At 37.6% G+C, this 23,816-nt stretch overlaps 1 protein-coding gene across 2 annotated transcripts; it reads right to left on the bottom strand.

Moving 5' to 3' along the window:
* Window positions 1-1,543: 1,543 nt before the first annotated feature.
* On the bottom strand, window positions 1,544-23,486 carry LOC139761167 (E3 ubiquitin-protein ligase MARCHF6). 2 transcript variants are annotated; one of them, XM_071685141.1, is made up of 17 exons: window positions 23,402-23,486; window positions 20,808-20,978; window positions 19,188-19,404; window positions 18,601-18,742; window positions 18,072-18,249; window positions 15,961-16,176; window positions 14,136-14,304; window positions 13,050-13,188; window positions 11,603-11,782; window positions 10,354-10,505; window positions 9,603-9,786; window positions 9,255-9,453; window positions 7,617-7,774; window positions 5,448-5,612; window positions 3,285-3,419; window positions 2,854-3,093; window positions 1,544-1,848 (listed from the first exon to the last, which is right to left on the bottom strand). In XM_071685141.1, exons 1-17 carry the CDS (start codon window positions 23,424-23,426, stop codon window positions 1,636-1,638), a joined length of 2,883 nt encoding a protein of 960 aa, XP_071541242.1. In that variant the 5' UTR covers window positions 23,427-23,486; the 3' UTR covers window positions 1,544-1,635. The 2 variants fall into 2 exon arrangements, with proteins under 2 accessions (XP_071541242.1, XP_071541243.1); XM_071685142.1 differs by having other exon boundaries at window positions 5,448-5,582.
* Window positions 23,487-23,816: the final 330 nt, after the last annotated feature.

Genomic DNA, 23,816 nt, shown 5'->3' with positions numbered 1-23,816 from the left:
AACCCTAACTTCCAACAACAGACATGAACAAAAAAGGAAATCTTATCTTTGAAGTCTGACTGAAAAAATCCTGAGGTTTTACCCAAGCAAAACATTTGTGAGTGAGAAAATAAAAATAATGCTAACAGGATGATGATTCATGTGACTGGTTGACTCCTATAATTCCAAGGACACAGCGACTAACCAGCAATAATTTTTCTGTTAACTCGCTTCAAAAAAGGCAACTAAATTACAGTTTGCTTCACACTTTGAGAGATGAAGCATTAAGAAATACTATATTCATTGTAATCTATAGACTGGGTTTAAGCATCAATGTATGTGCAGTTGCAGCACATCAAATTTCCAGCAACCAGGAGGTCTGTGCATCAATACACTTGTAATTCTCCTCAATACCAAGCTGGAGGTGATGAAACTGCACTGGAGATAGAGCTGCTTTCAAAATTTCCAAGTCATAATATTTTTCCATAAAGTTCTGCCACTGAACTGAAAACCCTCACAGCAAATGGAATTTTCATAAACAAGGATAACGTGGAAAAATAAGCGCCCTCATATTCAACCGCTAAAAACTTGTCAAGAATACATAATATGACTCTGCCAAGATGTAATAGTCTATAGTAATTCTGATGACTAGCTTGAAACTAGGGAATGATAACCCTGATAACACAGATATATACCCATAATCTACACTGGAAGTGTCCTTCCCTTATTTTCATAAGAGCATAACTTTTCCACATACATAGGAGCAAAGCAGCAGCAATGCCATATTTATGGAACACTGACTTTATCATCATGAGTGATACCAGGCAGCATCTATAACCATTAAGAAAGTTAAATGAGCATCCCAACAGCAGGTGAGGTAACCCAGGTATGTTATGAAGACACCACAAAAAATGAAGTGTAAGAAAAAACAGCTGAGGGAATGGAAATGAAGTTAATGAACTTATGATGGTGTTCAAGTTTCAGGATGTGTCACTGATACTAAAAATTCATAGCTTGAGCAAATTATAATGATACACACAAGCTGAAAATCAATGACTTAATCCTGAAGATAATTGCAATCACCACAGTTTTTCATTTTTGTCAAGCGACTTAGAATTTTTTACATATACGACCATTTTTGAGTATTCTTAATCCTATATTTTTGCATAAGCAAAAATATATCAAAAGCCTAATATTCTCCTTTATTCCAAATAATCACAGCATCTTTCCCTAAGCCGCAGTATGCACCAGAGTTACTTTGCTTCACACGAAGTGAAATTACTTTTGATTTTCATCCATTTTAATCTCAGCTATTTCATCCCTCTCATGGTAAACAAGAGCAAAAAGTTCTCCACACGTCTCTGGGGCCCACATTAATTATGAGGTCCTTGAGCCGTCCAACAACACAAGAACACTGGAGGGTATGAGGCGCATGTATCATGACACAAACTGATTTGTATCATAATGCTATGTAAAGTCTTCATGACAATGTGAGAAAAAAAAAAAAAAACACTCTGACCATGTGAATATGTCCTATCTACAAAGTAAATATTACACAGCTGGATCAGATAATGTGCATGTCAGGCACCTTTATTACACAATATATAGAATATTTTTCTAGGTACATTTATCAAATACATACCTTACATGCTACCTTCACCTGACAAATGGAAGAACTTCACTATCCTGTAGCTGTGGTGGAGGATGGCTGCTGGTATGGTCGTAATTTACTAGGCGACGACCCACCAGATACTTATCATTTTTTATGTGTTCATACAGGCGCGTAAACTGTACAACTTGCATGATGATAAGGCTAGATAACAGTGTAATTACTAGTAGAGCTGGGTAGATACGACGCTCAACCAGAATCTGAGAAACAAATAGAGTATGTACATAAAGAATTCATTTTTCATGTGTTCATGATGTAGACAAGAACACTGTACCTCATACAAATTAGAGATGCCTAACAACTGCAATTCATATTCACAAAAAACACCACTTTCATCAGAATTTCAGCAAGTTATGTTCACTGTATGTGTATAATGTTTGCTTCATGTACTATAGTTCACAGTAGCTAAACAAACATGAAGGTTTAAGTGCATTTAAGCACTCCCTGTCTGTGTCTGTTATCACTTAAGAATATATATTGAGTTCACTTAAGTTGCTTAGGTTTCTTTGATGGCACAAAAATTTTGCAGAATACGAAACTGTAGTGCAACATTGATACTACTTGCAGTTAAATTATGCAACGTTAATACTCAACATCATGCATCAAAACTGCTAACACGCTCACTCAGCTGCTCCCAAAACACTTGTCACTCATCATCTTTCTTCATATGGCCAGGTGTAAAAACACTAATAGTCACCCATCTCTCACAATCCACTATCATTTTTACCCTCGTCAGTCTGAAACTCACTTCCTTACACTCTTTCATGCATTCCCATAACTTTTGACTGCAGCACAAGTACTATCCCTCCCTTGGCAAATCCCCATTCTTTCCCTTCAAGCTTGAGCTTTGCTTCACTCACAGACAGACCATTCAGGTTCCTTTTCTCACACATACTAACAATCTCTCCTTTCTTCAGATCTTTGTTACATCCATACACATTTAGAAATCCCAGCCTGAGGTTTGCCCCTATTACATAAGTCAGGACTTTCACTTACCATGCTCAAATGAAAAATATGATAAATGTGTTACAGTTTATGACAGTAATGTATAACTTCTAGCACTCAAGTGACAGCCTGTTTATGCTTCATGCTGAGCAACAATAATATGTATAAAACTTGATCACATGATGCCAGAAACTTGTGGACAGCATATATGTTTGTTTATCCACATGAAATGACAAAATTGTAAGAATTTCTCCACTTACCAAAGCACTAGGAGGGACAGCAAGAGGAGCAATAGTGTGAGCAGTAACATAAGGTACTGTCAGACAAGCCCCAAGACAGGCAATGACTGGCAGTGCAGTCTGGCCAACAAGTAGATTGAGATCCAGCCCACGCACACCTCCCAAGTAGATGTGTTCCAGGTTGGTTTTCAGCCACCAGTTTGGTCCCATCATCACCAAGGCACACATGATTTTGGTGTACAACACCCCAAGTGCCCAGTCCTATATGAGAAAAATATAAAAATGTCATTACTGAAATGCGGTTAAAATCAAATATATATTCCAAAGGACCTGAACATACCAGGGAGCACTGTAAAGTGGTGCAACGCCTGAAAGTTTTACTTCACTTGCAATTCAAATTTTTTTAAGTGAAGTTCATATGATATTAACTGCATAAGGAAATATATACTCACCTGCCACAGAAAGAGTATTGGAGTCTGATGAAGAGGTACACGGAGAGGAATCACAATAACCAGCTCCATCAATACACCCACCATCAATGGCACAATCACTGCTACTACCACAAGTGCTATCAGTGCTTTGGTGCCCTAATAATGAAGGAGCTCATTAACATTACATTTTCATAATCCAATGCACATTTAACTGCCAATTCTCAAAGTAAAACAGAAAAGAGCATATGATATGCATAAATTAGTTTAATAAAAGATTAATGGTTACAAACAGTGAAATGATAATTATGCACCCATGATAAACTCTGCAGATCCTTGAAAACTTTATCAATGACTTCCCTGGATTCCATACATGAGACAAGGTAAAGCAAATAACTACCTTAATTTCTTCATTACTAAGAAATTTCTCATTTCAGCGGTCTGGACTAAGTTTCAAGATAAAAGACAAACTAAACATTTAACCATCTGGCTGTACTGATTTCTGTGTCCTCTGAAAACTCTGCACTATAGATGCCCTTGCCCAGTGGTCTCTTGAGGATGAGGCACTAAAGGGTAAGAAGCGGTAATGGAGTTCACATGTTATGGAGACTTTTTGGTTTTTTGCTTTTGTCGCCACTCATTCAAGGGAGTTCCCAAAGGGAGTCGTTGTCAGATACAAACAGATAGACTTCCATATGCACATTAACTATTTCACCTACAGAGTTAATTGCCTAATAAAAAAAAATCATAATCTCCCTTAATTTTTTTCCCACTTTTTGAAGAAAATACCAAAAAATGCAGTTTACTTTTCTTTATACTGTTGTGGGAGTGCGTAGGGTGGATCAGGGTTGGTACTGGCTGACAGGATGGATCTGCATTGTCTATGTAAGTGACTGATGATTGTGGGTTTTCTCTAAGTGAATTTCATTCTAAAAACACCTTAACACATATCACACACTTTATGGTCTTTAATAGGCATGATTTCACACACATTAAACTTATTTTTTAAAGGCATTAGTTAGGTATTTACACATCATATACATAGAGAGAACACTATTGATGAGTAAATGAAAGAAATAACCTCATTTTCATCTAAGATATAAAAATGATACTTGAGAAATTATTTTACTCTGAAATTGAGTACAATAGTTTGTATGTAAATTTGGTTTCTCCATTGTTGATGCAGTTACAATGTATGGGTGACTATGATGCATGATATTATTCCAGGGTGTGTTGTTAGATTGTCACTCTCCGGAAAAGGACATCAAAACTACTGAAGACAAATACATTCCTAACTCTTGCTTTCAGTTTTCCTTGCTCCATTTACTTTACTGTTGGGACTTCTTTGCTTTCAAACAAACCCACCATTGTCCTAACACTCACTGACCACATACTTCGAAACGTACATAAGCCCTTAAACCCCTCTCGCACTTTTGTGACTTAGGTCATCCCACTATGGTTCCATCCACTGCCACGTGCCTAATGCACACTGCTTCCTCTAGGTTCTCCCAATTTAAGTTTCATTCAAACCTTCCTCTGTCTCATCCATCTGCAACACTATGATTAACTTACTTTTGTTCTCATTTACTCTGCTTTCTCATTTTGCACACTTTCCTAAGCTTCTGGAATTCCTTTCTCAAGCATGCCATGAGAGTTGTCATCTGTAGAGAGCAAATGATTCAACTCCCATGCTGCCCTACCCCAAGCACAACAAAGACCAGCCCCTATCCACAGGACCTTCCTCACCACCCCATCCAACACATCACTCAAATATCCAGTTCAGTATCATATCTTACGTGATCACAAGCCAACCTATAAATGCTGTATTTGTGTCTGCTGACCCTAATAATGGGGTTCAATCTCATTCATGGTTGCAGTTATTTTATGCTTAAAGTTAGTATATCTACCAGCATCAAACTCTACAAAAGTAATAAAAACTCCCCCAACCCTCCAAAAGTAAACTTTCAAACAATTTCTTTCTTTACCCATTCATTACATGTTTATATCACCATAACACATCCCTATTTTCTAACTGATGAATGCAATTTTCAGTCACTTTTTGCTTAGTCCAATGTTTTCTTTCCATAAAAACTGCACACAAGCATATAAATTACACCAGTAAAAGCAGAAGGCTCCTTCACTGTCAACAATCACTCAATAAATATTTATGACTATATTAAAACATACCATAATGCCCCACTGTCGAAGTCGCTCAATGACTTGAGTCCACCCTAGCATGATCCAGGAGGCCAGAAGGGTGATACCTCTGATGCCTAACAGGCACAGGTACAGTCCACAAGCACCAGTATATAACTCATGAACCTGTGTATGAAGTAACACAAACTGATGAACCTGTGTATGAAGAAACACACTCCTTATCGAAAGAAAATATGGTAAAAGTTGAGTTTTTATGTAACTATTATAATTACTAACATTCCTAAACACTGGCATTATCAAATTTTCAACTGTTCTTCAAAAAATCAACTGTACTATGCCATTCTTAAAAAATTTACTATTCTGCTGCCACTTATAGGATGTCATATCCATTTCGTTGTGGATATCACTACAAAAAGGTCTGCATCTACAACTAAATACATAGGTTTTACAAACTGAGAGCCCTTTTCTCTCGAAGGAGATGTCCCTTGAGCATGGGATATGTTTGCTAGGAATGTATGGGTCACGTTTCCAGTGAGGAGGCAACTGCCTTCACTTATCCTTTGCAAACCACCCTAGAATGATCGCTGCTGCTTGCTCGTTTCATGCCCACTCTTGACCAATCAACAACTGACATTGGGCTGATATCATCGACCCTTTCACTGCCAGAGAGACTATCCACTGATGACACTCTTCAAGGTGCTAAGACTCACAAACAAAATACTGCTGAAGGCTTTCTTTCCAAGCGGGCACAGTGGCTGAGATAAAAGTATCCAAATATCGTTCATGGTCTATACTGACATGGTAAAGGAATCAAGGTACTAGGGATGAATGAAACTGCTGAGGCTGTACTCTCTCGAATACAAACAAGAGGTAATTCATCATTTGCATTTGGAAAATCAAAATCCTAAAAGGTATGGTCTCCAATTTATGCTTAAAAGTAATTCTTTAACTAGGAATGGAAGGCTCTGTAAAATATTATACCCTTCTAAGCAACAGGTGCAACAAGCATGAAAAGAAAATACCTTGAAAATCTGGAATTCATGATTATTTAGCACATACCCTATAGCCATGAGAAACACTGTGGGGATGCACAATGGAGAAACTTAACCCCTCACTGAAGATTCCTCTCCAACGAAGTGAAACCCAAGGTTTTTTCTAACTTTTTTAAAAGATATTAATATAACAGCAAAAGCAATCACTTCAAAAGTATATTTTGTACACTGTTTTCACTGATTATTATGTGCTGACGTTTCAGCACAACACGTTAAAAAGTGCAGTGTCAAAAGAATTGCCACAACAAATGTTTTATCATTAATTTACCTATGCTAAAAATTCTTTCAGAATATTATTGTTTTATTTCAAATGATACATCTTTTCTTGAAACAATCCCCGTGATTCATTGATAATTTTTTCAAAACAATAAAATCATGCTCCTGTGAAAGACTTTGTTGTAAAAAGAATAAAAATAAGGGGGATACAGATCCATGAAATGCTACCAGCAGCAGCCTGAAACATGTTTTGACAACGTAATTCCAAAGAATTGTGAGAGCTCTGAGCAACTGGAAATGACTGGGTCAATGATGTCATCCATTGGCCACATGCAAACCCAAAATGAGTGAGGAACTGCAATCACCCTAACTAAGGTGGTTAGCAAAGGATGCACAAAGGCCAATGCCTCTCACTGGAAACATAACGGATACAAGGGATATACATTTCATTCTCACAATGGAGTGAATTAGTAATACAGAATATTTACAATGGCTTAAGTAAACTTCCAAGTTTTACTGATAACCTTGTTTATAAAATACCTGAATAATACACTGAGCAATACAGTGCTTTTAAAAATCTAACAATATTCCTGTTGTTAATATACCTTACCATTAGCAGTCATTACCTTACTCATCATACCAGAATCTAACAAACACTATGCTCATAATGTTTCATCGTTAACAACCTGCAGTAAACTGTACCACAGCACAAAGATAATTACAAATGTTACTCCTGAATAACCAAAATGATCTATGGATATTCACATAACTAATGCTGTATGAAGGAACAATATTTCACTTATGTGATGACCTTGAATATCTGTTACATTTCAATATACAGCAGATTACATAAAAAACACCCTAAACATGAACCATAAATGATAATCATTGTCTTTAGAGATACTAACAAGTAAAATACAAATCCAATTACCTTTGTGTCCCCCAGTGCCAGATACATGCACTGTCGGCCCACAAGTACTGGCAAAGTCAAGCACATTACTGAAGCTGCCGTGAGACTTATGCACATCATGATGACCAAGCCCAAGATTCGTATACCAAACCATCTTGGCCGGACATAAGCCTGGAATCCTGATGGAAGGGAAATCAGCTTTAAACAAAACAATGGGTACATTTTCAATTGTGATAAGCTGTAACTATTCACTTAAAATTCCAGATCTATTGCTTGTTGAGGCCAAAGTGACTTAAATTCTTTTCAACTTATAAATATCTAAACTTATTTCCAAAAAAAAAAACCAGCATTACTTGCACCTTAAAATCTGTAAGCTTATCCATGAAGATACTTTCAATCATTTTTCTTTGCAGAGTAGAAAGGCCAAAGACAGTAATTCAGAACACAATTCTTCTGTTTCATAAATACCTACATAATAACTATTAGTTTCCTGTTCTCAGGCACTTTACCCACTAATACCTTACTTTCGTTCTTTTAGAAATTGAAATACAAGAAGGGGGGTTTCCAGCTCCCTACTCCCACCCTCTTTAGTCACCTATGAATTCTTTCACCCCTACCCCAGGGATAAGGGGGCAAAGGTTCTGAGAGCACTGAAGTATGTGGAATGTGAGAACATTATCTGAGGGCAAAAATTGGTATGTTTGAAGGACTAGTAGTCCCAACAATATTACATGAATGCAAGGTACAGGTTATAGAAAAGGCTGAACAAAGATGGTGATATGATGAAAATGAAATGTCTGAGGACAATATGCACTGTGAGGTGGTCTGGTCGAGTAAGTAATTAAAGGGTAAGAAGCATGTGTGGTAATAAAGAGTGTAGTTGAGAGAGCTGAAGAGGGTGTGCTGAAATGGTTTGGACATATGAAGACAATGAGTGAGGAGAGTTTGATAAAAAGGATATGTGTTAAAAGTGGAGGGAACAAGGAAAATGGGGAGACCAAACTGGAGATGGAAGGATGGAGTGAAAAAGATTTTGAGTGATCAGGGCCTGAACCTGCAGGATGGTGAAAAGCTTCCATAGCCTACAGTAAATTGGAACGATGTGGTATTCTAGAGTTGATGTGATGTCAATGGACTGAACCAGGGCATGTTAACTGTCCAGGGATCTGGTTGTGGATAGGCAGCTGTGATTTCAATGCGATACACATGACACCTAGAGAATGGATGGGAGAGGATGTGGCCTATCTCCGTCTGTCCCTGGTGACGCCTCGCTCACGTGGGAAACAGGAATCAAGTATGAAAAAAAATAGTTTTAAAAGTGGAAAATATTTCTTTCCTGACTTATTCTGATTTAAGGTAAAAACAGTGGAAGACCTCATCTATCAAAAATCTTTTATAAATTCATCCTCTTCTGTGCCTAAGGAAAAGCTATGAAGTTCCAACTAAGTTAACCTGAACAGATAATTTTTTTCTCCCTCCAGAATCGTTAAAAAAAAAAAAAATAATCTCGGTGACCTTAAACAATGATCCAGAACTTTTAAGATACAAGATTCGCCTTCCTTCAGCATCTCAAAACCACAGTGTACTCTACACCTTGCATAGCCATGGTAATTTCAAAAATTCAAAAGAAACAAGCATCTGATCCATCAAAATACCTACCAGTTGGACCATCACGCTGTAGTAATGCTTGATGAGCAGCCCCAAGGCCTCCTGCTAAGGCATCAGCACCACCACCAACCACAGGATTTACTATCCCTTCTGCTGGTTCTTCCAACTCTACCTGAGGTGCTGCACCAGCCCCAACACCCACTTCTCCAACACCTGCTCCAGCTTCACCTCCTATAACTACTCCACCACCCTGAAATACAAAGCTTTCTTTACAACAGTCATTCAGATGCATCAGTAAACTAAAGGATAAATTTTTCATTAACTGTTTACCTGATACTCTTTAACAAAACATAATACTTTTATCATATACTACATGCTACCATATTTGGAAGTGCCAACCTGCGCATCTAGAGCTACATCTCCCAAAAGATACGATCTGAGGCCCAAGACATGTGAGACAGCCGCACACCAATGTCTCACCAACAGCTTGAGCCAAACACGAGTGTGGCCCTGCTCTAGCAAGGCTGGGAGGATCACCTGAAGTAGTAACAACTCCAAGGACAGCTCACTGACTGGTGTGTCACTACAATAGAATAAAAAAAATTGAATGGACATATACACAATAACAAACAACAACAGACAAAAGTTGTACACAACAGAGTGAATATCCATCCATATTTCAAAGAGAAAAATGAGTAGTATTAATGGCAAAAGTGATAGTATGGCAGTTTGCTGAAGTTATTTCATGCTTCTAATTTGATGATTAACACTCCTAATGCAGATGGATGATGCCTTTAAGCACATCTACTGTGCCCACCAATTTCAATCTTTCATAAATCACTGTATTTTCTAAAGTAATGCCTAATACAATCTTGACAAATGCATCCAATCTACCTAACGCCTAAATTACATCTTTCAATCCTTCCCCTTGCACTTCACACATCTTTCCATAATCCTGCATTTCTTTCTGAGGTACAAATTAATGCTTGCCTTCTGCACCGAGTCATCTATATGAACAATCTTTCTTTGGTCCAACTTGCCTTACAAAATTTTTTACCATCTTTAACCATACATTCAATTCAGCACACAATGATGACTTTTGGTGAAACAATATCAAAGTGATGCTGAAGGGGCAAGATTAAAGACTTACCTTGAAAGAGTAATGTGATAAGGCAGGAATGAGGGCCAGAGTCCATGAATAATTTTGATAGGTAACCATAACATGAGCAGCACTGTAGAACCAAAGATAACCATGGAGGCCAGGAAACGGCGAGTGTGACGAACAATAGGGAGGTGAATCATCTGAAGTAAAATATCAAAGAAAAAGAATGCTGAAAGAGTGTTTCAATCATTCTTAGTATATAATTACCTAATGCATGTTGAAGGAAGTTCAGGAGAATCTTAATTATCTTTAAATGCAATAGAGAGGTAACTTATCAAAAGGAACTAAGAGTAATTCAGAGAAGGGAAAGTAAAGTGACAACTCATAATTGATACAAGGACATTAAGATTAAATGCTGTGATATTTTCTTAATACTTAACAGCCTTTCCCACTTTAACAAGACAGCATCACAAACAAATGGAAAGCCAAAATTAGTACCGCCCAGCTATGCTCCGCACACCACTCCATGGTTTATAAAAGAAAATGGATGTTTTGGGAATGAAATTCTTGAAGACAACATAAAGAGTGAGGAGAGTTGATTAAGAAATTATAGGGTTTAGAGTTGATGTGGAGCTGTTTCATCATCTGTTCCCAGTGCTACTTTGACATGTAGGGAACAGCTATCATGTAAGAAAAAATCTTTAAAATTCTTAAACAAGACTTATACTCTGCACATCTTTTAGAAACATAGAGCAACATAAATTGTGAGTTGTGGACACATCAAATATGAGTCAAATGGTGCTGCATTAGTTATTTATGACTTGGCATTAAAGGGGAGGGGAAAAAATGCTTGCTTGCTGTGTATGCTTTCTCCTGATTGGTTGATTGTGATTACACAGATTTATTATTGGCAAAGTAAGGCATACAAAAAATCTTATTGGTTGAATTCAGAAGTTAGTCAACTAAGTATAGCAAAACCTATTTATCCTGCAATATATTAGTTACATGAATGCAAACCTCTGCACGACTGGAAAATTATGGGATATGTTTAAGCAACTGCATGTCAAGCATGGACAAAACAGAAGGGATGATGATACCCTATCTATCCATCAATATCCCCAATGCCTGTAACCTACAGGAACTCCCAATGAGGGGGTTGCCATGGCAAAAAAGTCTTCCCTTATCCCTGTCCTTATGTGCCTCCTTTACATAGTGTCCATTCCATACACAGGAGCTATACTTAGATAGAAATACTAGTATTTCACAACTAAGTTATGAAGAAATGTATACAGCTTACCTCTTGTACTGGGTTGAAGTCTGGATCATTAAGATTGCGGAGGAACCACAAAACACCTGGACGCAAGACTTCCCGGAGGAGGAGGATGAAGGAGGCGAAGTAAAAGACGTACACCATTCCTACCAACCAATGGATAAACATGGAAGTGCCAGGTGCAGCCTTGAAGCTAACCTCTCGATCCTTCCAGGAATAACATCAAAGACTTGATTACAATATTATACAGACAAAAGCATAAAAAGTAGTATAATTATAGATACTTATTCTTCACTGGTATCATAAGTCCACCAAGATAGGCTACTTGGATATTTTAATGCAGTAAAATCAAATGTATAGGGCCAAAATGATCAAAATACTCCATGGCTATCCTGAAGGAGTGTAAAATTCCCTCACCATACAGTACAACCAGATAATGAAGAATCCTGATTAAGAATGCTTATTCCTAGTTCACCATAATGTGGAAATATTTGTTTTATGAGTATGAATAAAACTAGACAAGAGATATTTCAACAAATTTACAAAATTATGTTACTTATCTAAGTCCTTTGTTTCCCTAACAACATTAGTGTGTTTGTTTATTTGCTTTTTCAGTATGTGTTCCATTAACCTGGCCCATCATTGTGTATTTGCTATCAGGTCACCGTTTTGGCAAGTACCCTACTTTGTCTTAAAAGATATACGAATTTTTTTTCTCATGCCCATTAATCCACATGCAATTCATCTATATCTGATTTCCTGGTCTTCTTTTATCATACAGCCTTATCTGGAGGTAGGAACTTTTCATAATACCTAGAATTTGCATCAGTAATCCTAACCGGGATTTAGTCCCCATTTTAAATTGCTGTGAGTTACATAATTATGTCATAATCATCCATATTACCACAGAATTCTTACTTTCCCTAATATTGCAATATGACTGTGATGTAACTAAGATCATTCACAAGACAATGCAATGTCTCCCTCCACACAAACACTAACCATCATGTTCACTATAGTGGGATATGCCATTACCCACTTCCTCACTACATCCTTGGCACCACTGGCATCTGACATGACCATTAACAAGTGAAACAAATAAACCTTCACTACCCTTTAGCACCACTGCCTTATAGCTAACATCAAATACTCTTACAAATTAGATCAAATGCATGTGCACTACATCTGGTTTGAATAATGTTATGAAAACATAACAATGCAAAAACAATGTTTCCCTCTTATGCAGACAATGAAATACAATAAAAATCCCAGAGTGCTTTCATAGTCATTGGATATATAACAAGTAAATTTCGCTATGATACGTGAACTGACTGTTGAGTCAGAGTTCTGACAAAACTGGTGTGGAACAACACATGCATGGAATAAAAATATGAATGGAACCCACATCATAATCAAATTGATCTTGATGACAGCTGTACACTGAATTTAATACTGATGATTGTCTGAGGCCTACCTTAAGTGTGGCATCAAACAATGAAAGGGAGCAGATGTCCAGCCACCAGCCACCTATGAGGGGAAACACACCTATCTCCACCACACTTAGGAGTGCCACCTTCACCACAACATAACATAAACCCAACATTCGTTTTGGCCTGTCAAATGTAAAATTTGTAATTAACAAATCACACTGGCTATCTGTGTGTATGTCATAAAGTAGTGTATTATCTTTTATCATTATCAATATTAAGACAACCCCCATCACAGGGTTCATCAAGCTGCAAGGCTGAGTCACACACAGTAGCAGGAAAAAGATGGACTCCTTTGAAGTCAAAAGTTCTATGATGAGACTGTACTCTTTCTTATTAACTGACAATGATACAACCTTAACCAAGGCAACCTCTGATGCGTGTGTTGCCTCTGATGCGTGTGAGTACAAATTTGGGTTTATTTAAAGGTACAGTAGTCCCAACCTTGATGTAAAGATATGAGTCATGTGTCCTAAATGCATGAGCAGAGAAAAGGGTAGGAGTGTTCCAAATGTAATACACAATATGGTGAGGAAAGGGTTGATCGATTAAGGAATATCAGTGTAAAAGAAAGATGTGGTAGTAATTTTTCAGAGAGCTGAACTGGGTGTACTGATGTCGCCTGGACACAAGGAAAGAATGGGTGCGGAGAGAATGACTATGAGGATATACATGACTGAGATGGTGTAAACAAGGAGGAGGAGAGCAAAAGATGCCCTGGATGATCAGGGTCTGAACATAATGGAGGGTGACACATGCAAGGGAAAAAGCACACTGAAGCAATGTTATATATAAGGGACGACAATCTGTCGACTGGATGAACCAGGTCAAATGAAGTGATCAGATGTGTGTGAATGGGGGCTCAAGTTTTAATGCATTAATCATGACAGTAAGAAAGAGAATATGCAAAAATAAGGCTGTTCTTCATCTGTTCCTGGCACTACCTCATTATGTAAAATGGTTAAACATTAAAAAAGAAGCTAGTTTTTGTAGCTGCACAAACCAGCTTTGCTCATCAACACACAATATTTCCATAGGTACTATTGGCACCAAAAATTACAATTAAGTCTCACCTGTTCAGCCTGATTATTGCTGCTAGTGTATGTAGTAATACCAGACACAAGCCGACAACACAGTAACCACACAGTGCGGTCAATAGGCCTTCAAAGTGTGATGCTGATACCCATGTTTTGAGTTTGAATCCCACTATGGTGAAGTGTCCAATGTGATAAGGACAAAATGCTGGAGAGGAAAATATATAATTTTAGTTTGAGAACTGTGCAGCATTAATAACAAAATGCTGGTCTCCACAGACAGAAAACCATTGCTCTACTCAATGCCTCTGCATTGAGTAGAGAAATGGTTTTGTGCATTGAGTAGAAAAATGGTTTGAGTGTGAAATGTCATATTACTCCACTCCCTTACCCAAAAAAAGGTATATCCATGAGGATTCACTCCTTCAGCCATTACAGAATAAAACCAAACTGCAAGTCATTAAGGCCTACAATGTCATAGCACATAAGCAAGGTAGAGCCTAATAAACTTTCACACCTATTAATTGCAAGACCACTGGTGACTGTGCCTCGGGCCTGTATCTGCTAAGAATCAAGATATGATTTTTCAATAAAAAATGAGAGGAAGGCAAAGAAGGGGTAATAAAAATATGCTCATTGGGCTCCTTCTGTAAAAGAGAAATGGATTTTCATCCTTCAAAATATATATGTCTTTGATCCCCTTAAAGCATTCCCTCATAAAGGAGGAAGAACTATAAGAAAACCTGTGGAAAATCAGAGAGAGAGACTACCTTATTAATGAAAAATTAACCCAGGGCTGGAACATCCTCTTCTGACAGCAGTGTTGTCAAGTCACACAAGGTTAACTTTATCTAAACAGAGGTATTTTTCAAATGCCAAAGACAGTATTGCTTTTTAAAACAAAAAGTTCTTTTAGAGAGCTACAGTAAAAGCCACTATCTTTATATGACTAGCTTTGGCAGACAGCCCTGGTAGTGAATGGAAAACCCGATTATTGATTTAAAACTGTAGATACTTTTACTCTGCTCATTTTCAACTTTCACAAATGTATTTGTTGACTTCAAAATCAAAGGATCTAGGATCAGCCCAAAGTAAGAGGAAAATTCCACTTTATGAACACAAATAAGAGTGGTTACACTTACCAGCACTAGGAAATCCCTACAATGTTGAGACAGCATACTAGTATTATTTATGCTGTAGAAAACCAAGAACTAAAACTATAATATCCATCTGGCCAAGAAATGTAAGTGAAAAAGCTGCAACACATATCAACACCCCAAGCAACATCAGCAAGTATAAAGAAATCAGGGTTAAAGGCAGCCAGGCCACACCTTACCTCTGCACCATGACATCTTAGGCTTAAATCAGTTACTGTGTGGTCAATGAGTCTCGAATGAGCATCCACTTGCCTCACAGGTTTTATAATTCTAATTTCATAATTCTAATTACATCTCAAAATCAAGTTAAACATAAACAGATTATCAAAATGATATCAAAAACTTATCTATACACCCAGGAAGTAAGTACAACACTGTACCTACATAGTCATGGTTTGAGGAAAAACACTGTACATTACGTTCATATGTATTCCTTAAAATAAGTTCACATCTTCATAAATATTACAACTACAAGTGTCAAGTCATGTATAGTGTGTCATTTTTTCCATGATACATGTATATGTGTATATGAATATGTACGTGAATGGGCATGTATGTATATGAGTGTACATGAGTGGGTGGGTCTTTCTGTGTCTGTTTCCAGGCACTACCTCACTAATGCAGGAAATGGCAATCAAGTACAATATATAACAACCAAAAGAAGCATGATGTGTAAGAATACATATGAAAATTTCATTACTCCTTACCAAACACAAGAATAAACATTGTGTTTAAGGATACAACCCAAAACACATGTTCAAGAAATACAAGTGAGCCATCAAGACCCAACAGTCGCTCCCACGTAAGCTCCTCTGCCGCTCGGTCCCATTCTATAGGGTTCCAGTTGAGATCATCTGCTGCGGCCCCTGGGTCTAAGTTATTATTGCCTGGTACTCCTTCATGCAAAAGTTCACCTTCATTGCCTGAAAAATAGGGATATGTCATTAAGGGGAATTTATTAGAGTCCCACAGACATACATACTATACAATTTAACTTTCATTTACAAAACTAACAACCCTGCCTAACATTATTGTAGGTGCCAAACCTTTCAATGTTTACGACCTATCAACTAAACAGTCAGCTTGATTCAACACTATAAAAACAAATACAAGCAATACATTAAATATAATGTTATGTGACATGTTTATACATACAAGAATATACATCTATAGAATTTGAATACAAAAAAAAAATTTGGAAACATTTTTTTTTTTTTTTGCTTTGTCGCTGTCTCCCGCGTTTGCGAGGTAGCGCAAGGAAACAGACGAAAGAAATGGCCCAACCCACCCCCATACACATGTATATACATACGTCCACACACGCAAAATATACATACCTACACAGCTTTCCATGGTTTACCCCAGACGCTTCACATGCCCCGATTCAATCCACTGACATCACATCAACCCCGGTATACCACATCGCTCCAATTCACTCTATTCCTTGCCCTCCTTTCACCCTCCTGCATGTTCAGGCCCCGATCACACAAAATCTTTTTCACTCCATCTTTCCACCTCCAATTTGGTCTCCCTCTTCTCCTCGTTCCCTCCACCTCTGACACATATATCCTCTTGGTCAATCTTTCCTCACTCATTCTCTCCATGTGCCCAAACCATTTCAAAACACCCTCTTCTGCTCTCTCAACTACGCTCTTTTTATTTCCACACATCTCTCTTACCCTTACGTTACTTACTCGATCAAACCACCTCACACCACACATTGTCCTCAAACATCTCATTTCCAGCACATCCATCCTCCTGCGCACAACTCTATCCATAGCCCACGCCTCGCAACCATACATTGTTGGAACCACTATTCCTTCAAACATACCCATTTTTGCTTTCCAAGATAATGTTCTCGACTTCCACACATTCTTCAAGGCTCCCAGAATTTTCGCCCCCTCCCCTACCCTATGATCCACTTCCGCTTTCATGGTTCCATCCGCTGCCAGATCCACTCCCATATATCTAAAACACTTCACTTCCTCCAGTTTTTCTCCATTCAAACTCACCTCCCAATTGACTTGACCCTCAACCCTACTGTACCTAATAACCTTGCTCTTATTCACATTTACTCTTAACTTTCTTCTTTCACACACTTTACCAAACTCAGTCACCAGCTTCTGCAGTTTCTCACATGAATCAGCCACCAGCGCTGTATCATCAGCGAACAATAACTGACTCACTTCCCAAGCTCTCTCATCCCCAACAGACTTCATACTTGCCCCTCTTTCCAAAACTCTTGCATTCACCTCCCTAACAACCCCATCCATAAACAAATTAAACAACCATGGAGACATCACACACCCCTGCCGCAAACCTACATTCACTGAGAACCAATGTAGCTTCATGTCTAAGTTCTAATTACTAGACAGCCTATGACACTGATGAAAACTGGTCAGTGATAATCCCTTTACTTAAAAGACAAAGTTTTATTCCTTCTTTAAATGTTTATGGTCTGTTTATCATGCTATCAACCTGATTCAACACCATAAGCATGGGCAATAAAGTTGTCTGGAGTGTTCATCTGTATTGGCATAAACATATCCATGAAAGTAACAAAAATAATAATCATAAAGAAGCATTAGTTGAACCACTGTGACAAAAAAGGTTTTCCAACACAATATCCAGTAACAACAATTAAATGTACTTGGCCAACATCTAAGCTTAGACCCAGTTAGCAGTAATCCCCTTCCTCAGAAATTTTTATCCATTCTTCTACTTTCTTTGTCTTCCTTCATCTCTCCTCTTTTTCTTTTTTAAAGAAGACATCTGAATGTCCTTTCCCATTCTGGATGGCTCAAAGAGGATCACTAACCTTCAGCAATGTTTTGATTAGCTGGTAGAGGTGCTACTTCTTGATGGGCTGCATTTTCAATTATTTCAGCATTATCATTAGCCCCTTCTATGGGAGCTACTGCATTCTCATTCACCGGCTGCACTGGAAGCTGACCATTTCCTTGATTTAAAAGTCCAAAATTCCCAGGAGGCTCATGCTAAAATGTGAAAGAAAAAATACGGTTCTTGCAAATGAAAACATACACCTGGAAGCTGGTAAAGAAACTACATTTCCTAACAAAAGGTAAATTCTTTAACAATTCTTCTCATCACTACTGTTGTATCTTAATCATATTTACTAAATGCTTCCTTTTCTCGTTATACCTGCAATGCTTCCCAAAGTTACAACAGAATCTTTAAGGGGAAATCAAAATTGCTTAGTACTCTTACCATATGTTCCTTTCTAAGCTCTTTACATATCTTCAAGTAAATCTCAAGTCTCACTTCATGATCTAAGTCATATTACTTGTTCAAGTGATTACATTTTCAAGACAATTTGTAACACTTACCTCATGTTGTACATCCTGATCAAGCCAATCAGGCCCTCCCCCATGAAGAATCTGTTCTCGTAACCATACTAAGCTGATGAAAGCACTCAGAGTGCAAGTCACCACAAAGCAGCCATGGAAGATATCTGACACTAAATTATCTCTGTGTAAAACAAAAACAAAAAAGTCATATTCATCAGCAGAAATGATCATATCTCTATAAATCTATTTGACAGACCATCCCTGTTATATGCACAGATATTCCATAAATATCAGGGGCAAAATATTTTGCCCTGTTCACATGCAAAAGTATTAAGCTGTTGAAAGCATGACCTACATTAACCCATTATATATGGGATATTTCTATCCAAGTCTCGGACACTCAATTCCTTCTAGAAACTCCCTCAAGGGGGTGGCCATAGCAAGAGTGTCTACATAACCAGTGAACTCCAGTGATACATCTTAGCCTTCAGTACCTTACCCTTAACAAGCCACTGGCAAAAGGCAAATCTAGCGGTTATCTTGAACTATTTTAATGCTAATTCAGGTGACATCAGAGAAGGCTATATGGAGTTTTCAGTTTTCAGTGCTGTAGAGGTGTTACTTACGTTGATAACATGTCAAGTGGTAATGTGAGAACAGAAGACACGGAGCCAGTAAAGAGACACCGATAGATTCTGCAAGCTGTGAGTGGCACTACTCCCAACCAGGCAAATGCCACAAGTGTGTAATGCAACCAATATCGGACAGCTGTTCCCATACTTCGGGCCAAACCAGAGAGAATATCTGCTATAGGTAGTCTCTTCGGCATGTCTGGAGAATATACTGAGGAGAGACAAGGATGACAGTTAAACATTAATAATTCTAGGATACTTCAATATCATTTGTCATAGTTTTAAAACTTTTCTTTAAGCACATAAAGGAACTTTCTTTGGTGGGTATGGAAGTCATCTTGAAAAGAAATCTAAATTCAAAGTCCAGTTTTACTAATTCTACTTATTTTCCAATTTTAGAAAACAGTAATAAGCATTGGATGAATACCAGCCTCTGTATCCTGAACATTTCAATGGCCTATAAGACACACCCCATTCCTGCCACCCAAAGCTTCATTATCTGATGCTCATGAAAAAGTAACTTCCCTAATGAATCCAATGAATCTCAAAATTCAATAAGACTCATATAGTCTTGACAGGTTTGGTAAACATCAATGAGACAAATTACCAATGATCATGTTTGCCCCACTTTATAGTTATTACCATCAAAATATAACGTCAAAACAACATTTATTACAGCAAACAACAGAGCTACCCATGTGAGGCCAGACCAATGGGCATTTTTCAATAATTTTAGTTTATGGTGTCATGTTTAACAAAAAAAGTAGCTAGATACTTTTTTACTGTATGTACATATAACTTTTTTATTAGATTAACCTCTGCAAACCCCCTAAAATTATTAGCCAAAAGTGCCTGAGTTTTAGGATATGAACCTGACAAAAAAATTTCACTCCAGATCTGGATGAGACATGCATTAATAAGTATACTGAAGAAAAATAATCAGGGAAACTGGTAGACATACAGTATACACAACAGCAATGGGTGTCCTAAATGTGTACCCTGTCCTAACTTTTAAAGTATTTAAAAGCTTCGGCAAAATATACGTAATCATGATGACTGCAAAGTTCAAATGACATACATAATACCTGGACCTTACTTAAGGAAATGCAACATCACGACACCCTATGTATAATATATAAAAAGGAGGTACTGGGAAACAAACTCAATAAATCTGATAGGACCTGACTATGCTAATAAAAAGAATTAAGCTTATGAATAACTGACAATCCTAGAATTTACCAAAGTAGCACATAAAGCAAACATAATGACCCCACCCATGACTTTGACTTTAAATGTATGACCCTTGAGAGAGTCATACTTTTACAAAGTAGTATCCATATTCTTTTTCTGGTTCATTAGTTATGGTGTGACTTTATGCATGAGATACATCCCAATGGGCGAGTCATGAAGCAGTATCTGATAGTGAGTAACATCTGTGTTCAATATCATTCCAGCCCCTTCCCTCTGGTTCACAAGATATGGATTGAATAAGTGTTCGAAGGGCAAACACATAGATGGCCATAATAATTCCTATAAGATGCTAATTTTTTATGTTGGACCCTCACTACATCATAGCTTAATCTCTTAAACATGACTTAATTGTACCATACATACTCGGTGTGAAGTGAAAGCGATGTTTACAGAGTTCACAGTACTCTTTGCGCGAGTAGCGAAGCCATTGTACAAGACAGTCTTGATGTATAAACTTAATGCTACCAGTACAGATGCATGGATGGAAGAGTGGTCGGTCACTGGTGCCTTCACACCTGCACACTCGACATATATCTGCAAAGAAATGGATTCAGTAATTATCATATATCTGGAGAAAAAAAGGATTTTATATCAAGACAAACGACATGTGCATGTGACAGATTTTTTGCCTGCTCTAAACCATATTTGTGATATTCATAAATTGCTATTGGATTTTTCCATAAAGTTCCAGTTTAGTTCCACTCTAGAAAAAGCTTTGTACACGAATGATACTTTGCACTGTGGTAGTTAGAGAATAGAATAACAGTGGTGACGTATGATCTGGAAAGTTCTGTACTTTATCTTTAGTTAGAGAACAGAATAACAGTGGTGACATATGATCTGGAACACCCTGTATTTATCTTTATTCTGCAGTGATAAAAATGTAGTGTGGAGGACCACAAAATCATGGAGTATGTCGGGTATATCAACATATAAACTGGTAATGTACTTCCAGATATCAACAAAACCCCTGAAAACCTCACCTTATTTCACATTATACAAATTTTAATATCATTTCTTGCACCCTGCAAATATGGCAATGAATGTTCGTAGGTTGATGTTTGCTGGATGTATCCGATTAAAAGCATACTCAAGCACTCGATGTAAACATGAGACCACAATCACATTTTTCATGTAAAATCAAAAGTATGGTAAATTTCAGTGGCTAAGGGAAACATTAGGTTTTCACCTGCCCTGTTTTTCAAAGTACAGAATTAGCTCCCCCACTCTATTCATATTTAGAACTGGACAATACTGGTATCATAATGCTTCTTAAGCTTAGCAGAGATGATGTATTGGGACAGGACATGACGTGGAGCATCAAATTCTATTTAGAAAATAAAAATTAATGTGATAGTGGAGATGGCTCTAAAGCTCATGGAAAATGTGTAGTGATCTTAACTTCCCAATGAGAACCTAACTTATCTTTCCTTAGCAGCCTAAATTTCCCTTATTATGGATGTTAATTCCTAAAAATAAATGCACTATTCTCTAAGTTTCAGTGTAGTTGCTCAGCAAGACACTGGGGAAATCAAACCATAACAGTATGACAATAACACCAAAGACCATAATCAATTTGGGCCACTACGGAAAATTTCATGAGATTTTGATGTTACCTATATGTTTCAGCAACTTTTTCAGTTAATCCTCATCTTATAATTTTCATAACCCCTGTAAAGGCTTGATTCCATGGACAAAAGTGTCCCTGTGGACCTCGCTAGAATTGTATTTGTATATACGATCAAAACACCGAAATTTAGGTTTATCTACACTCCTGGGTAAGTTTTGCACAAACGATATTTATACTTTGACAAGTCCCACTGGATTTCAATTTCTTTTTGTAATTATGCTCCAACATTCTTAGCGAAACACTTCACTCTCGTTGCAAAACAGAATCACATGATATCCAAAACTAACAGTACTAAATTGTATGGGTACATTACCCAGTACTTCTACATTTTCCCAGATCTTTATGGCATTTTTCACAATAAGCTTAAGTTTTATAAGTGAAAATATCAATTGCAAATCATATGTTCAGCCCCTCTGAATCAACCTTATGAAAGGTAATGATATCAACATTATCCAATTCCATTAAAAATACGGCAGCATAACTAAATGGTGCTTTACTAATTTTTACGTGTCAACAATTTTTCCAGTAATTAATCCCTTATTTTCCCTGATCTTTATTGGCATATTCATTGTGATCTTCTTCCTCATTATAGAATTAAGAAGAAATCCCACTACGCACAGAAAAATGTGAATCCAAAATCAAAGCAACCCTATCCTAAAAGCATTTCTATCGTGAGATCTAACTGAATCACCAAAATTCCAATATTATATCCCTCGACATAAGTGAGTCAGAAGCTCAGGAAAAGTATAAGATTGATGGAGATATAAAAACACAACCCTAACTTTACCCATCACAACCCCCTAAGCCAGGAGTTGTACCTCCACCTTCAAACCCCAACTTCAGGCCAAAAACTCCACCTCGCCAGCAACCAAGACATTGCCCAGTGTGGCTAAACCTTCCGTACTTTACTTTAGTCACACGAAACCCGACCAAAGAGGTGGCCTGACCCGTGGCACGAGCCTGTGGGTCACCATCGCGTAATAAATTCTAGGAAAAAACGGGAACCAGATAGTATAATGGCCACCATTTCTCTGGATTGCAATTCTGCCTCTTGTTCTATGTGGCGTCAGCTCATGACCGACCCGTGTCAAACGTCATGCGACCCTTACTCGTTGCTTAACTATGAGAATTCACCCATTAATAAAAAAAAATGTTTATAGGTAATGTTCAAGGCTAGCGAGGTCTGCAGCCTCGAAAACTCCGTTCATGCGCAACCTTAGGCCAGACTCCTCCGGCCTACCGCATCCTACACGAGTCATGGCCGATTTGCATGATTTTCCGCGACCCTCGCTGTCCTAGGGTAGGGAAATGTGCATTAAAGCTGTACCTTGATTTTGAGAATCCTCCTCCATTTTCGTCCTGCCGTCAACACAACAAACAAGTGAGCATCAGCAGTGTTGCCACACACACACACACCAACACTCGTCATTAACAGGAATTTAATGATCAAATATTTTATTATACCTCAGTCACAAGTGCTGCTCTGAGTAATAGTTAGTAGAATTCATTTGCTAATCCTATTTTTGAATTTAGATATTAACAATACTTGTTCCTGTGTTGATTAAGGATGGTCAATTGGTCATTACTCACTTTCAAGCACAAATTTTATATCTGGGTTATTGATAATTATCAAAATCCTTTCCCAGTTGTATTTATCAACATGTCACAAAATATATAAAAGTAATGAACCAAACTATTGTAGGTAATTTTGATTCCCTTAGTGTTGAGATTTTTGCCTAAAC

The sequence above is a fragment of the Panulirus ornatus genome, chromosome 39, assembly GCF_036320965.1.
Source record: "Panulirus ornatus isolate Po-2019 chromosome 39, ASM3632096v1, whole genome shotgun sequence".
Lineage (NCBI taxonomy): Eukaryota > Metazoa > Arthropoda > Malacostraca > Decapoda > Palinuridae > Panulirus > Panulirus ornatus.
The sequence above is the reverse complement of the archived record's forward strand: the minus strand, read 5'-3'. Positions and strand labels throughout refer to the sequence as shown.

Coding starts and splice junctions, on each gene's coding strand:
- LOC139761167 (XM_071685141.1), bottom strand. CDS start 23,426: ATGGAGGAGGATTCTCAAAATCAAG. Junction 16,177..18,071: donor TAATCAAAACATTGCTGAAG/GTTAGTGATCCT, acceptor CCTATTTTTCAG/GCAATGAAGGTGAACTTTTG. Junction 3,094..3,284: donor CAATACTCTTTCTGTGGCAG/GTGAGTATATAT, acceptor TTTCTCATATAG/GACTGGGCACTTGGGGTGTT.